This window comes from Typopeltis vanoorti, chromosome 5 (assembly GCF_054136105.1).
Source record: "Typopeltis vanoorti isolate ZY-2024b chromosome 5, IOZ_Tvanoo_1.0, whole genome shotgun sequence".
Lineage (NCBI taxonomy): Eukaryota > Metazoa > Arthropoda > Arachnida > Uropygi > Thelyphonidae > Typopeltis > Typopeltis vanoorti.
In genome coordinates, this window is record NC_143553.1 from 41,327,148 (window position 1) to 41,341,236 (window position 14,089).

General features: G+C 34.6%; 1 protein-coding gene across 1 annotated transcript in view; it reads right to left on the reverse strand.

Annotated features, from left to right (window-relative positions):
• LOC150106336 (uncharacterized) overlaps positions 1-14,089 on the reverse strand; it is a 580,415-nt gene that overhangs the window by 114,191 nt on the left and 452,135 nt on the right. Inside the window, 2 exon segments of the mRNA XM_090393088.1 lie at positions 1,782-1,960; positions 7,062-7,278. Of these exon segments, the coding sequence (XP_090249214.1) occupies positions 1,782-1,960; positions 7,062-7,278 (396 nt within the window).

A 14,089-nucleotide genomic window follows, 5' to 3' on the forward strand; every position in this document is an offset into this window, starting at 1 on the left:
GAAAAAAAAATTGTAAACCCATCCTACATTAAAATAGTGGGGGAAGATGGTTAGATGATCTGAACAGCAGAGTCTGGACTAAAGACAAGCATGGAACCTTTTCAAGCATTTCAAGCTTCCAATAAGCATGTGGTCGACTCATGCATTGGGTGAAACAAACATCTAAAAACAAAGTGGTAATACCACTTCATCTGCCAGGTTGGCAATAGATGTTCTTCCATGTTAGAATTTGGTAATTAAAATCACTTCAAAATTTTCAAGTTATCTGCATTTTAATTTCAATCTGACCATTCTTAGTGGCAAAATGTTTTTATTCTATTCAAATAAGTAGATGCTACAAATGACAAACTGTTCATAGTACATAAGCCAAAATAGCTCCAAGTTCAACTGCAGTAATAATGTCAAATTAAATTAAATTGCTATTACCAAATGAAATTCCTCCTCTAATATTTTTATTCTCGAAAGCAGTTTTTCAAACTGCAGGAAACAAGATTAATATAACATGACCAGTATTTTTAACATGAAATAGAATAGAAAACATAAGTGGATTTCATAGATTTAAATCACTTTGATTCAATTTTGTACAACTCTTCAGATGCAACTATGAAACACAAATGGCATACTTGTCAGTAAATAAAATATTTCTCTCTCTCTCTTTTTGCATTGCTTGGTCTTTGTTCCCCCCCCCCTTTCTATGTTGTATTTAAACATTAATAAAATCATATTAGATATTATCTCTGTTTTTACTTTATTACATGTAGTAAGGACACATACTGCTACCTGATATGTTTATAATTTAGTGCAGTGTTAATTTAGTGATATACTGGGTTGCAATGTAAAATTGCATTTACTATTGTGGGATTGTGATCAAAAAAGTTTGTCAAAAAGGGATACAGGAATAACTCTTAGTCTAACTTTTTGGAAACTGGTAGGTAGCTATCTCCAGTCTTCTCTCGGTTACCATCAAGATTTTCAAACATGGCTACTAATGATTTTGAAAACATCAGGACAAGGGTTTGGCAAACAGATACTGACATCTTGTCTTCTTATACCCTAACTTTTTTCTTTCAATGTAATTCTTACTCATGAAAGACTGCAAATCCATTTCTGATACTGCTCCTTAACCACTTCCATTGGTACTTTGTATATTGCAATAAATAGCAGAAAAATTCAATTTTCTGCTATTTATCACAATACACAAATAAAAGTATCAATTTTAAGATAAGTAGTTGTTTTTTTTTTATTCTGCCATGTTAATATAATTGCCAATAATTTGAATATGAAAAAATAATATTCAGAACAATATTCAATGAAGCACATTCAAAAATGATATTTATTTACATTATACTTTCATTCACAAGCACATGACCAATAGTGAAACATCTGTATGTAATGCAATTCATGCCTACACACATTTTGATTTCAACTTTTCCATTTATTCATGCCTCCCTCACACCCCCATTCACACCTCCCAATAAACAATGAAAATATTTCTCAGCCTCTACTGACTGGTTACATAAAGTACTTCTGTATTTCACTTGCTATGGTTAATTTGTCATCATCCCCATGAGGCAGAACAGAATGTCCAATAATATCAATGAGAAGTTTGATAATTAAAACCTAATTCAACCTTGCTAAATTACTGCTAAAAAGAACTTAAAATATTTACTAGCAGGATCGATTTTCTCCATGCAAATAAAGAGATTTACTGGCAAGTGAGTGCACATTCATCAAGAATTTACATTGTTATTGTGAAAAAGGACAATTAGAAGAATGCAAACCTTTTTTCATTTTCTTTATCTCTGGATTTATCTCTAGCATGCTCCATTTCGGTTTGAAGAACAGACTGATTATGACCTGTTTGCGAGACAGTAACAGTTGGGTTACCATGTCCTACAGAAGATGGTGCAAGTGATTTACTAAGTGGCAAACTTGACACAGGACTCCAACTCATACCTTTCTATTGTAAATAAAAGATATAAAAAAACTATAAAAAACATGCTTATCTATTTTATGACAAATAATTACTTTCCATAAAGATTAATACTGTTTCTTAAAAACAGTAATTTTACTATTATGACATTATAATAGCAGCAGCAGCCAGATGAATACAACTGATGGATTTTCATATGGTCCTTTATCATATTAAAGCACAGGCATCTCAAGTTTTAAATCAAAATTTTGCATTTTCTTCTTGCATATCAGACTCAATGGTCTGTCACAGCCAAATAATTTAGCTTCTTTGAAACCCAATTAATGCATTATATGTTAATTAATCCTATGTGTAGGGTATTATGGCTGTTAATTGTGTGCATTCTTCTGGCTTGAGAACCTGTTTTGCAGGATGAAAAAAAAAAAAAATAGATAAATTAAAATAAACAGTTTACAGGTGAAAAAAATCACCACCTATATATGAGTAAGCAGTTTTCTTCAACTGAAAAGCCTTGATAGTTTTTTTCACATCCTACATAGAATTTGAATCCTAGTTAAATCAGTGAACAAACTGAACCTTATGATAACATAATATGCTCTAGTAAAGATTCAAATATAATGAATGGCATGGTACTTGTTGGGAGACAATGGGTTACAAATGAATGCACAAGATACTAATGTTGGTGTTGTCAATTATACATCTGAAAACAGCATAGCAGATGACACAGCTGGTTAGATTTTTATGAGAGCATAAAAATGCTCTCATAAAAATCAAATCAATAATAAAGTCTTTTCATTGCATACTTACAGAAATAACTACTATCCAAGGAAGGTTTAAAGCTTTTAAAAATAAAGAGATTCAAATTTAAATATTAAAAGAAAGCTTTACAGCAAAACAGTATCACAAGTTACTAACACACTCATGGGGGTATCGGATTAAAACCTCTATTGAGTAATTTAATAACTTTGAAAACGGGTTTGAGATTGTCCCAAAAATCGGGCAGTATATCTTCAGACATTCAATTTAACTAACTTGTCACCACCACACTATTAAATAGATGGCTGTTTATTAGCCCTTGTTCAATGAACTTCAGAATAGCATCCAGATTTTTGAAGACAGCACAAGGAGTTAACAATTGTACCATATATTCACCTCTATCCATGGATGCAAGTTATTTAAAATGACATTTTTTATTACTTAGAATTTCTCAGGACAGAAAAAATGCAAACAACAAATAGGGATAGATAACGCAATTAGTCATGATACCCATCATTATCCCTAGACATTACCAATGATAAAAGCCATTACTGAGACCTTGCATCTATTGTTACATGGAAGCAGAAGTATAGCAGAAGGAGAAAAGTATTATGAGTCAGAAAGGTAGATAGCTGCCAATTCTTGGGAGACTTTAAGAAGTGCAGAAAATGGATCCTAGACATACAAGAATGTTTTAGGAAAATTTGAAGAAAGGGTAGAGCTAATAATAATTCCTAATATCTGCTTTATTTCATCTTGGGACAGTCATTACTAAAACCACATTCCAACATGAAAATGTGCACAAATTCATAATAGATCACACTGTTATAATATACCTCCAAAGATGCAGACTTATTTGAAGGAGGTCTCATCAATGACCGTCTCATTCATGACACTCCTGGCATTCACAAAACACCTTCTAGCAAAGCATTCCACTTGCCCTCCACTCAATATAAAACTTCAATCTACTTCTCCATCCCTTTGCATACCTTCCAGTGATAGGGTTTGGCTCCCCTCCAGCTATGTATAATCCCATCTGTCTTAATGCACAAACCAAAACACCATTTCCATTGTATAACCTCTTTTCTCAGTATCTACTGCTCTCCACAATTTGCGTCTCAACCTCATAATTAACATTCCACATCACGATGGAAACTCAGACAATGTGGTTGCCTAATAATTTACACAGTAGTGTGTGTGCTCCTTACCATAACAACAATGATCTGTGCAGCTTGCACTACACTTGCAACATGCCGGGTCAGACGTTTAGATTTCAAACCTCATTCACTTCCTAAAGCACTAGGGTGGTTGTAACCCACAAGGCAGCTAAGGCAATGGAGGCAGCATTTTTGAAGGATGACAAAAACCTGGCAAAATTGTATCTCAACTATAAAAACTTATTTTTTGTTTCTAATTTTACATATTATCTTGAATTTAGGTGCGGCAAAACAGTGCTTCCCTAGGGATGGCACATACTCTATTGGCAGTCCTGTGAAGCACAGCTAGGTTATTGTTAATAGTCATGCCTCAAGAATGGAATAAGATATCAGTGCAAAAGGTATACTCTTGATTCATAGAAACAGGAAGTACTGCCGCCTAGATTTGAGCAGAATTTTTTTAAAAAAATTTTAAACGATCAAGTTTAAACAACTCTTGGATATGGACTGCTGATTTCAATATATGGATATTGTTAGGTGAAACAAGAAAATCTTTGAAAGCAAGAACCAAATTTCATGGAATGAGTAGCAAAATCCAAAAGAATTATTGACTGATTCAGCCATGTGATGAAGTTATCTGCAAAGACAAAAATAAGTGCTTCACGTTAAATAAAGGAAGTAGTCTAAAGGACAAAGAAATCATATTGAAAGTTCCTGGCTAGAAAATCAGCATGTGCTTTTACAGAATATATAGAGGACAATGGGACTAATGCCAAGGATATAAGCTATATGTAAAAGTAGTTATAAGTGATGGAAACAATTTGGAAAAATATAAAGATAAATAACATGAAGATAACAAACTGTTTAGGCAACTGCTAAGAAAGAAAGCTCAGAAATGGAGAAATGTACCACAAAAGGAATTCAAGTTGATAAAAATGATACAAGAACTGAATATAAGGCTGAAGTCACAAATGGTTGATAAAAATAAATATGAAATGAAAATATCCAGGAGAACCTGAAACCTAGAAGGCAAACAAGTAGATAATACTAAACCTGGAATGTTGAAATATGGTGGAATAAAACTTTTAGTGACTACTCATAATCCTCAAAACACTTGGTTGCAAGGTGAAAGCAGATGACTTGGATTACAGCTCTTATATTTATTTAAGAAACAGGAAAATTAATTGAATATGATAATTATGAAGAAATTTTCTTAGCAAGGAAAATAATGAGTTTTCTGAGAAAACTCATTACTTGAGAAAAAAAGCTTAAGAAAAATTTTAGAAAATTGTTGAAGAATGAACTAGATTTAGGTCAAGGATAGCTTTTCAGGCTTATAACAAGTAGCTAAAAAAAAGAACCACAGAAATATGACAAGGGACATCTATTTAGGTATTGCTGATTTCTGAGAAGCAAATAAGGTACACAATCTGTATGGTGTAAATGGAACAATATATAGCTCTGTATATGTTGCAAATCAGTAATTAAAAATGAAGACTATATAGAAGATTTTTGATGTTAAATGAGATGTAAAGCAGAGTTAATATTTCCACTATTAACTATCTTCTTCCTCTGCACGTTTTTCCCGCTTTCATTGCAGGGTCCGCGTGTTATGTAGATACAACTTTAGTTAGTACTAAAGAGGGGGAAAATGTATTTTTGACTGTAGCAGCGTATGTTTACGGGGCTGATTTGCCTGCTTGCGGGATGAAAAACCCCAGATAAACTAAGGTGAAAACCCTGCTTTTCACACCCAAGACCGGCTAACTTAGCTATGTCTGAGAAAGATCCTTAAGCTCCTCACGTCATCGACGGGAATCAAACCTAGGACACTCCTTCCAGGCATATGGTTGCGAAGCGCATAGCCGCTAGGCTAACCGTGCCGACATTTCCACTATTACCTATAGGATAACATAATTACAAAACATAATATTAAACTTATTTCCTTACATCATGCTAATGACATTATCTTCAAATAAATCTGATGATATCCAAAGTCTTTAGTCAAATTAAATAATTGTTATGACAAATTTAGTAGGAAAATCAGGAAAAAAATCATGCAAGGAAGCCCTGAAAATGACTGAGTGATTAGCATATCTGGTCTCTAACAAACAGGTTGTGGATTCGAATCCCACCAAGAGAATGGATATTTGTGATATTTGTCTTTAGATGGGAGATGAATTTCATCACGTGCTTATTTGAGACTTAAAGCAGCTTAAAAAAGTTTTCGATGTTTGATTTCTAAATTACATCAATAAAAATATTTTTAAAAAAATAAATAAAATAAAAAATTTAGAAATCCCACTACACCCACAGTACTAATGTATTAACTACTGGTTTACAAAACCTTTTGTGGAAGTCATAAAAATATCATCTATGTTCTCAGTGAATGTTAAACAATTTTTAGTGAAGAGTACAAATTAAATATGGAAATAACAGAATAAGACTTTTGTAGTGATAAGGCTGCTGAATTTAGGTATGGAGAACAAGAGGGAAATTAGTTGCAAAATTAATCTAGCAGTACACAAAAGAAATTGTCAGTCAAACCAATTTCACTAAATAAATTGGAGAACGAGATTAGAAATAAAGCATTTGATCAAGGACTGGAGACCACAGACATAAGAGTTCAGAGGAAGAAAGTGTAGAGATGACATCAATAGCAGAATCACATTTAACTTCCCTACTGGCCAAGTGGATGAAATAGTGAGACCAAATTGCACTTCTTATCAATGTTATTCAATGGGTGTTACAGAATCATATCCAGATTTAGCTTGACATCTATAGACTTCATGGCTGGTTGGGGGTTAAAAAGATATCAGCAAAAGCACGTGACATTACAGTATTAATCTTAAGTGTGTTATGATGATTGGAATTAAGTTTGAAACAACAATGGCTATGAGGCATGTCCTAGTTGCGTATGCTTTTCTGGAAGGTGCTGGCTGTTTTATGAGACGAAAAACTGAGTCTCTACAAGGGAAAAAACCTTCCATGAGCAATCAATCCCATGGAAATTCTTTTTTTTCCCCCTCTGAGAGACTAACCTTCTCAAAAAAAGGGTAAACAGAAATAATCTAAAATAATATGGTCACTTAAACAGAATGGGAAATAAAAGAAAAATAAGTGTAGTACCAAAACAGACATTTAATACTAGATTAAAAAAATAATAATAAAAATAAATAAAGTTTAAAATAAGTTAATTCCTGAAAGAAACTTACCTTCTGAATTCCAGCCAATCGCAATGACTCATCAAAATGTTTCTCAACAGCTTCTCTCTGAACCCTTTCTCGCTCTTCACGTTCTATCCTTTCACGTTCTTGCTTGTCTCTCTCTTGCCTTTCTTTTTCTTGCCTTTCTCTTTCTACTCTTTCTTTCTCGGCTTTATCCCTCTCTACCTTTTCACGCTCTATCCTTTCTTGTTCTTCTCGACGCTCCCTAAAGAAATGCAACTGCCTTGTAATAATTCTGTATGTCATAGCAGAACATGTTTATTAGATATCAAAAATGATTAACAGTTTCATGCATAAAATTAAGATTTATGGCTCTCTTACATTTCACTTCTTTGTAACAAGCAAAATATAATCCTAAGAAAATGATACTGCTAACACATAGAACCTGGGGAAAAAAGTGCTCATTTGTGAAGAATGACAATTTTTAGTTGAAGGGAAAAAAATCAGATTAATTTCAGCTTAAGCCTCAGTTTTATTTATATAATGCTGATTTCATGGCATGTTTTGTGTAAATAGTTTTTGATTCCTTACCTCATTTATCATGTGTGCTTAGGGAAGAGGGATATCTGATAATTAAAAATGCTTATTTTATTATTACTGATTTTGCCATTAAGGAATAAGACTAATAACAGGATGGTGTATGCACACATCACTATCTTTACAGCATGCCCCAAAGAAAAAACCAGAAAATCATGTACAATTAGCTGGTTACTATAACAGATACAAAACCAAGTCATTTACTGTGTAACAAATGAAATATCAGAATACTAACCATTATTTAAAACATGGAAAGTTCAGAAAGAAGTATTAGTTTTGTTTTATTTTTCCATTTTAAATAAAAATATAACAAATGTTTTTCAACTGCTTGCCCACCACTTGCCCTGTCCACCAACCGATGGTATAGAGTCAATAGGAATTCGGAAAACCACTAATGTTAGTTAATGCATGTCGTCCTGAAGGTTTTAACCGACTTTTTTTCATAAAGGTGATTCAAGATAACTGTTAAAACTGAAAATGTGTATGACCATATATAATCAATAAAATTGTGTTTTTTTTTTCTTTCATGTCTCTTAGAATGATAAACACTAATATATCAGTAGTTAACTTTTTTTTATTTTATTTTATTTTTTTTTAATATTTCAGTAGATACACAGCATAACAATAGCTTATAAACTGATCAAGTCTGGGAATGAAGAAATGACTATGACACATTACCATAGTACTCCTCAAAGGCTGACACCTGGGTGTGTATATATCGAATAATTTTACAAAAGTGAGGATTATATTTCAGAGATCTCACTGTCTTTTCTAACACTTCTATCCTTCAGATGAACTACACATAAAACTACCAAGCTACTATTTAGTGGATTCTACTTGAAAGGAACATCAGAAAGAGTACATCACAAATTCAGTTTACACATGACCTATACAGCAATTCAAAAACCTATCATCCCTTCTGCCTACTATCAAATGCAAATTACCTCCTCTACCATTTGCCTCTGTACCTTCTTCTGTCATCTGTCCTATACTGGACAAACCAGATATTCAGCTTAAATCACAATTAAAGAATATACTACAGATCACTCTTGCCTCACATCATCAACACTACAGAGCTAACTGGAACTGAACTGGCATTTCATAAAATGCCAGTTCAGATTTTTTAAGAAAACAATGAGACACAGATTCACTATGTAGCTCAGAATACATACCAATATTTTACTACCAACTTTCCCATTTCCCTCCTAGTGCAAGAGTAACCACAGTTCAGTATTCATCCACTCTCTTCTGCTTGTACCCTGACCAAATTTTATCCATAGTTTTCTGATGCAGCATATTCAATTCCTCTTCAACTGACAAATCATGTAGTGCACACAATTGTAGCAAGTTTGTCCCACCCCACTGAGAGTAAATTGTACATCATCATCATCTCATCTTCCTTTTACCCTCTTTTATCTTGCAGTGTCGAGGGCTTGTTAATCATCGGACCTCAAACCGTTCACAGGATAAGGTGGTCAAGGCCTATGCCCCAGTGTATCCTATGTCCTATAGTGTTGAGTTCTCAAGGCCAGTTCACCTGCTTTGCAGAATGAAAAATCCCAGGATAAACTGGGGAGAAAAACCTACTGTCCACAGCCAAGACCGGCTAACTTGGCTATGGCTGAGTAAGATCCTTCAGCTCTTCATGTCACTGACAGGAATCAAACCTAAGACACTCCTTCCCCAGGCATATGGTTGCGAAGCATACAGCCACTAGGTTAACTGAGGCGGACAGGACAGGAAAATATAACAGTGGAAAAATACCCAGCGATTAGAATCGTGCAACTGTGATCCTTCCCAATTTTAAAATTTAAATAGCTGTCAAAATTATTGAATTTTTGCAGTTATTTTTATAAGTTTATGAAACTCAGGATGTAAAATATACAAAAATACTGAAAACAGAATCAATAAAGGGAGACAAAGATGGATTTCAAAAATGAAAATCCTGCATTACTCTTACATCCACTCATAAAACAGCAACTGACAATACACCTAGCATTCAGAGATTATTAAAACAAAACTTTTCAGTTACAGATATAAACTACATAGTATTAAAAAGCAATTTACCTAGAAATGTATTAAATGCAGTCTGCATTTGTATAAGAAAACAGTAATAAACCTAGAAGAGAGAGATCAGAACAGAACTAAAACATTTGAAATAAGACTTAGACAAGCTTGTCCTCTATATCCAGTATTTGGATTTAATATGAATAAAATAATCAAAGAATGAATGATCAACAACAAGACTTCAAACAGAAAATTATTTCAGACCTTCCTCTTTTCAGATAAATCAAATGATATGTGAAGAAAATGAAAAAAGCTTATTATTATGTGACACCTCCAGGGAGTCTCAAGGCTCATCGAGGGAGGCCACCCACTCTACAACTCTCCGCCTCCACCACTCAATCCATCAACTACAGTGAACGACATCATCTACAGCCCACCACCATCAATAGTATTTTCAAAGACAATCACAAACATTCATGCCCACAGCAGGATTCGAACCTGCAGCCTCTTAGCTGGAGAGCGGATACGCTAACCACTCAGCCAACCAGGCCAGCTAAATTTAATAATAAAACAATGATGTTAATTTCTAAAGAAAATTGGACATATCTAACAAAATAATTCACTAAAATAAATTGAATATTTAAACAAAAACAAATGAAAAAAAAAAAAAGGAGAGGGGCTGATAATGCTTAAACCATTTCAACAAAACCAACACGGTTTTTTGGAACTGGAGTAGAGATGGACTTTGGAAAAGGTAGAGTGAGGTAGGCTGTTCCAATTCCAAAGAAAAGAAATAAATGGAATGAAAGATAAGGCAGAAGTTGGTTTGATGAACTTGGAGCTCAAGTGTAAATGGATGTTGGTTAGCAGCAGATCTTGTTCTTATGGTTTTGGAGGAAAGTGGAGGAATGATGTGACCAATTCAGCAGAGTACTATCCAAGTATCTGTAGAAGAGGAATAAGGTGGAAACACCTGTGTGTGTGTATGGGGGGGAGCAAGGAATAATCATTAATTAACCAGACTGTCCTCTTATGAATTGCACAGGACAACTTAGAGAGGAATTTGGTGCACCACACCAAATTTGCTGTAAGCAATGACCTAACACAAATCCTATATTACATGCCTGAATTCCTGATAACCTTTTCGAAGCTTCCAATACTCTTGTTCTCTTTATAACTAGTTCTCCTTCCAGATATACTTTAGAATCACCTCTTGGTAATTCAGATTACAATCTTGTCCTTCCTCTAACCACTCCCAACTGTCTATCCTTTTGGCACTGCTATAAAGATACCAAGTGAGGCAACCTATGAAACTCCTATTCTTCCTTTCCATGGTCTGACCATTACCTTCTGCTCTTCTGACCTACACACCTGTCATGAAATTATCCTCACTAGCATGAAGGCCTTGATTTCCTCATTCCACCTAAACTTCTCTTTCCACTTTCTAAGCGATGCTTTAACAAAAGTTGTACCAAAGCAGTTAAAGTCAAGTAACTAGACATACTGCACACGTCTTGCAACCCAAGCTTCACTCTCAGTCTGAAACATGTAATATATGCAAAACAACTATCATCAAATCCAAATCTGTCTCGAGGACCAAGAGCAGAAACTCATCCCCTCGAATCCAAATAGAATACGTGGCTTCTTTTCCCTTGTAAAGCGACTTTCCAGTAGATAGAACTTATGCTTGTGTGCTTCCACCTCACTCTTTCATCCAGATGGAACCACATATACATCATCATGGCATCACTCATCTCATCTTAAACTCATTTGCACTAGATGCACAAACTACTACAAGGAAAATATTCCACTCACTCACAGTTCTACGAGAGAAAAATCTAGCTCTTATCCGTTTCCTAAATGCATACAAACTTAATTTACTTGGATGTCCTCTTGTCTTCCCTACCTTCCATATAGTGAAAATTTATCAACCAATATCCTATAAGGCTTTTGGCTATAACATAATAACATAAAATATCATATAATACTTAGTGTCTGCAGTTCACACACTCTCAATCTATCCTTGAAATCTACATTCCATAATCCCAATGTCATCTTTGTAACTTTCCACAGCTTTATCCCTTTGGATCTCAGGAGAGCAAAATTTGCACATGGTAGTCTAGGTGCAGTTATCAAGGCCTTATAAAGAGGCAAAATGATTTACATATCCTTGCATGTCAATGTTCGTTTCAACATCGCAATTATCCTCCGAGTTGTATTTGTAATTTTTGTAATGTGACCTTTGAACTTCAATTTTCTGTTCACCATAATGCCAAGATCTCTATCCTTTTCAGCTATTCAAGCCTAATCCCACCAATATAATATGCTATTAGATATTGCATCGCTCCAAAGTGCATAACTTTACAATTACATTGAAATGAAATCAATTCCATTATCATTTGCCCACAATCCCAGCCTATTGAAATTACGATGTAAATGCTGTATATTCAGAAGCATCTGTGATTGTCCTACTCATCTTTGCATCAACAAACTGAAGATCTCCTGTCAGCCCTTTTCCAATATCATTAATGTATTGATTAAATAACAATGGTCCAATGACTGATCCCTGAGGCACACACCACTGGTCAACACCCATTTATCCAAGATAATAGTATATATTCATCCCATGTTTTCTAGTTTATGCAACAGCTTTTCATATGATATCTTATCAAATGCAAAGTCCAACAGCATCATAGTGCATCCATCCCCATTATCTAACTCAGTCTTAACATTATTATAAAATATGATCAAATTGCTCAGACATGATCTCCCTTTAATAATGTCATGCTGTTCCTTGCAAAGTATATTTGTCTACCCATTTCTGTGCATGAGTTACTGCCAACTTCTCTAAATTCTTTGCAATTACTCCAAAGATACTAATAGGTCAATAGGTACACATCAGTTTTTGCATCACCCTTGTGCAATGAGATCATCATACTTTCTTTCCATTCCTGAGCTAAGACTCAAATTATACAAACATGAACTGGTCTAGCCAATTCAGCTGAGAATTCTTTAAGCACACATGCTGATATCCCATCAGTTCCAATTGCAGAATTCTTATCCAGGTGAGGCAACAGTTTTAGAACCGCCTCATGTATCTCTATTGCTTCATTCAATGTAGTGGTAGCACTGTGCATTATGTCATATATATACACCAAGTTATAGATCTTGGTGAAGTGAGCACTCATTATTTGAACCACCTCATCTGCTTCTGATACTAAAAAGGTACCATCTGCATTCATTCTTTCTTTCTTTTACTTGCACCATAATGATAAAATTCTTTTAGGTTGCCTTTAGCTTGTGGTGATTTTCATTTCAATTCGAACTTGAGGGAGGCCATACTATTCGCACCAGCCATCATACCTATTCTTGAATTCATTCATGCTACTTGCATACAACATCCAATGGAAATACATTCCAATCGCACACTACTCAGAGAGAAATATCTAGCCCTAACCTCCTTGACAGCATTCATTCATTCTGAACTGAAATTCTGTATAACCCTTTCAGAAGTTTGTAAGCCTCAATCATATCATCCTTCTCTTTCTCCTGTTTGCTAGTATCTGCAGGCAACAAATTCTCAATCTGTTTTATAATCTGTATTCGACAATCCTGATGTTATTTCTGACACTCCTTTGCACGTATCAGAATCACCATGGAAACCAGACCTATGTGCAATAGTCCAAGTGAGGTCTTTTCAAGGCTTTGTAAAGAGACAAAATTATAATAATAAATTTAGTTTAATCCTTTATCCAAGTGTAAGCAAACAAAGTTTGCGCCTGAAGTATCTTCAGGAATGAGGCAATTCGTGGTAAAGGTGGACCAAGCTCTCATCACTACCTGTCTTAGTATCTCCCATAATCTTCTGCTACTCAATATTCAGATAATTAAGTCGCCCATAATAATTAAGTTGCATGATGCGTATAAACGAGTCGCCCATACTCGTTTATACTCATCGGGGTAATTTGGCAGTGCATTTCTTCGAAGCAAGCAACTGAAACTCCATGTCTGTAGTAACATCTCACCATGTATTTCATCCTGTTAGCCTCCACTTCACAATACAGCCTCAAACTCAGTACTACACAGGATATTATTAACATTTATTGCTTTCATGTGTTTCTATCCTAACTGGGCTCAAATCATCTGATATCATTTGCCCTCCTCTATCTCTTCTATCATACCTAAAAATACTATTCTTTGCATTTGTTTCCAGTTACAACACCTGACTGAGAGTCAGGTTTCACTAATGCCAGCAACATTTGTTCATTGCAGTAGCGAAAAATTAATAAGCATTAGAAACACTATTTCTAATACTCCTGGCATGTGTATAGGCATGAGTTACCTACTTGCATTTTTTTTTTTTTTAACTTAAATTTACAGTCCCTTTTGCTCGGTTTAGCAACTTTCTCTTTTCCCTCCACACACATTCAAAATGGCTAAACCCAAAGTGTGGTCCATCCATTCAGCAGATT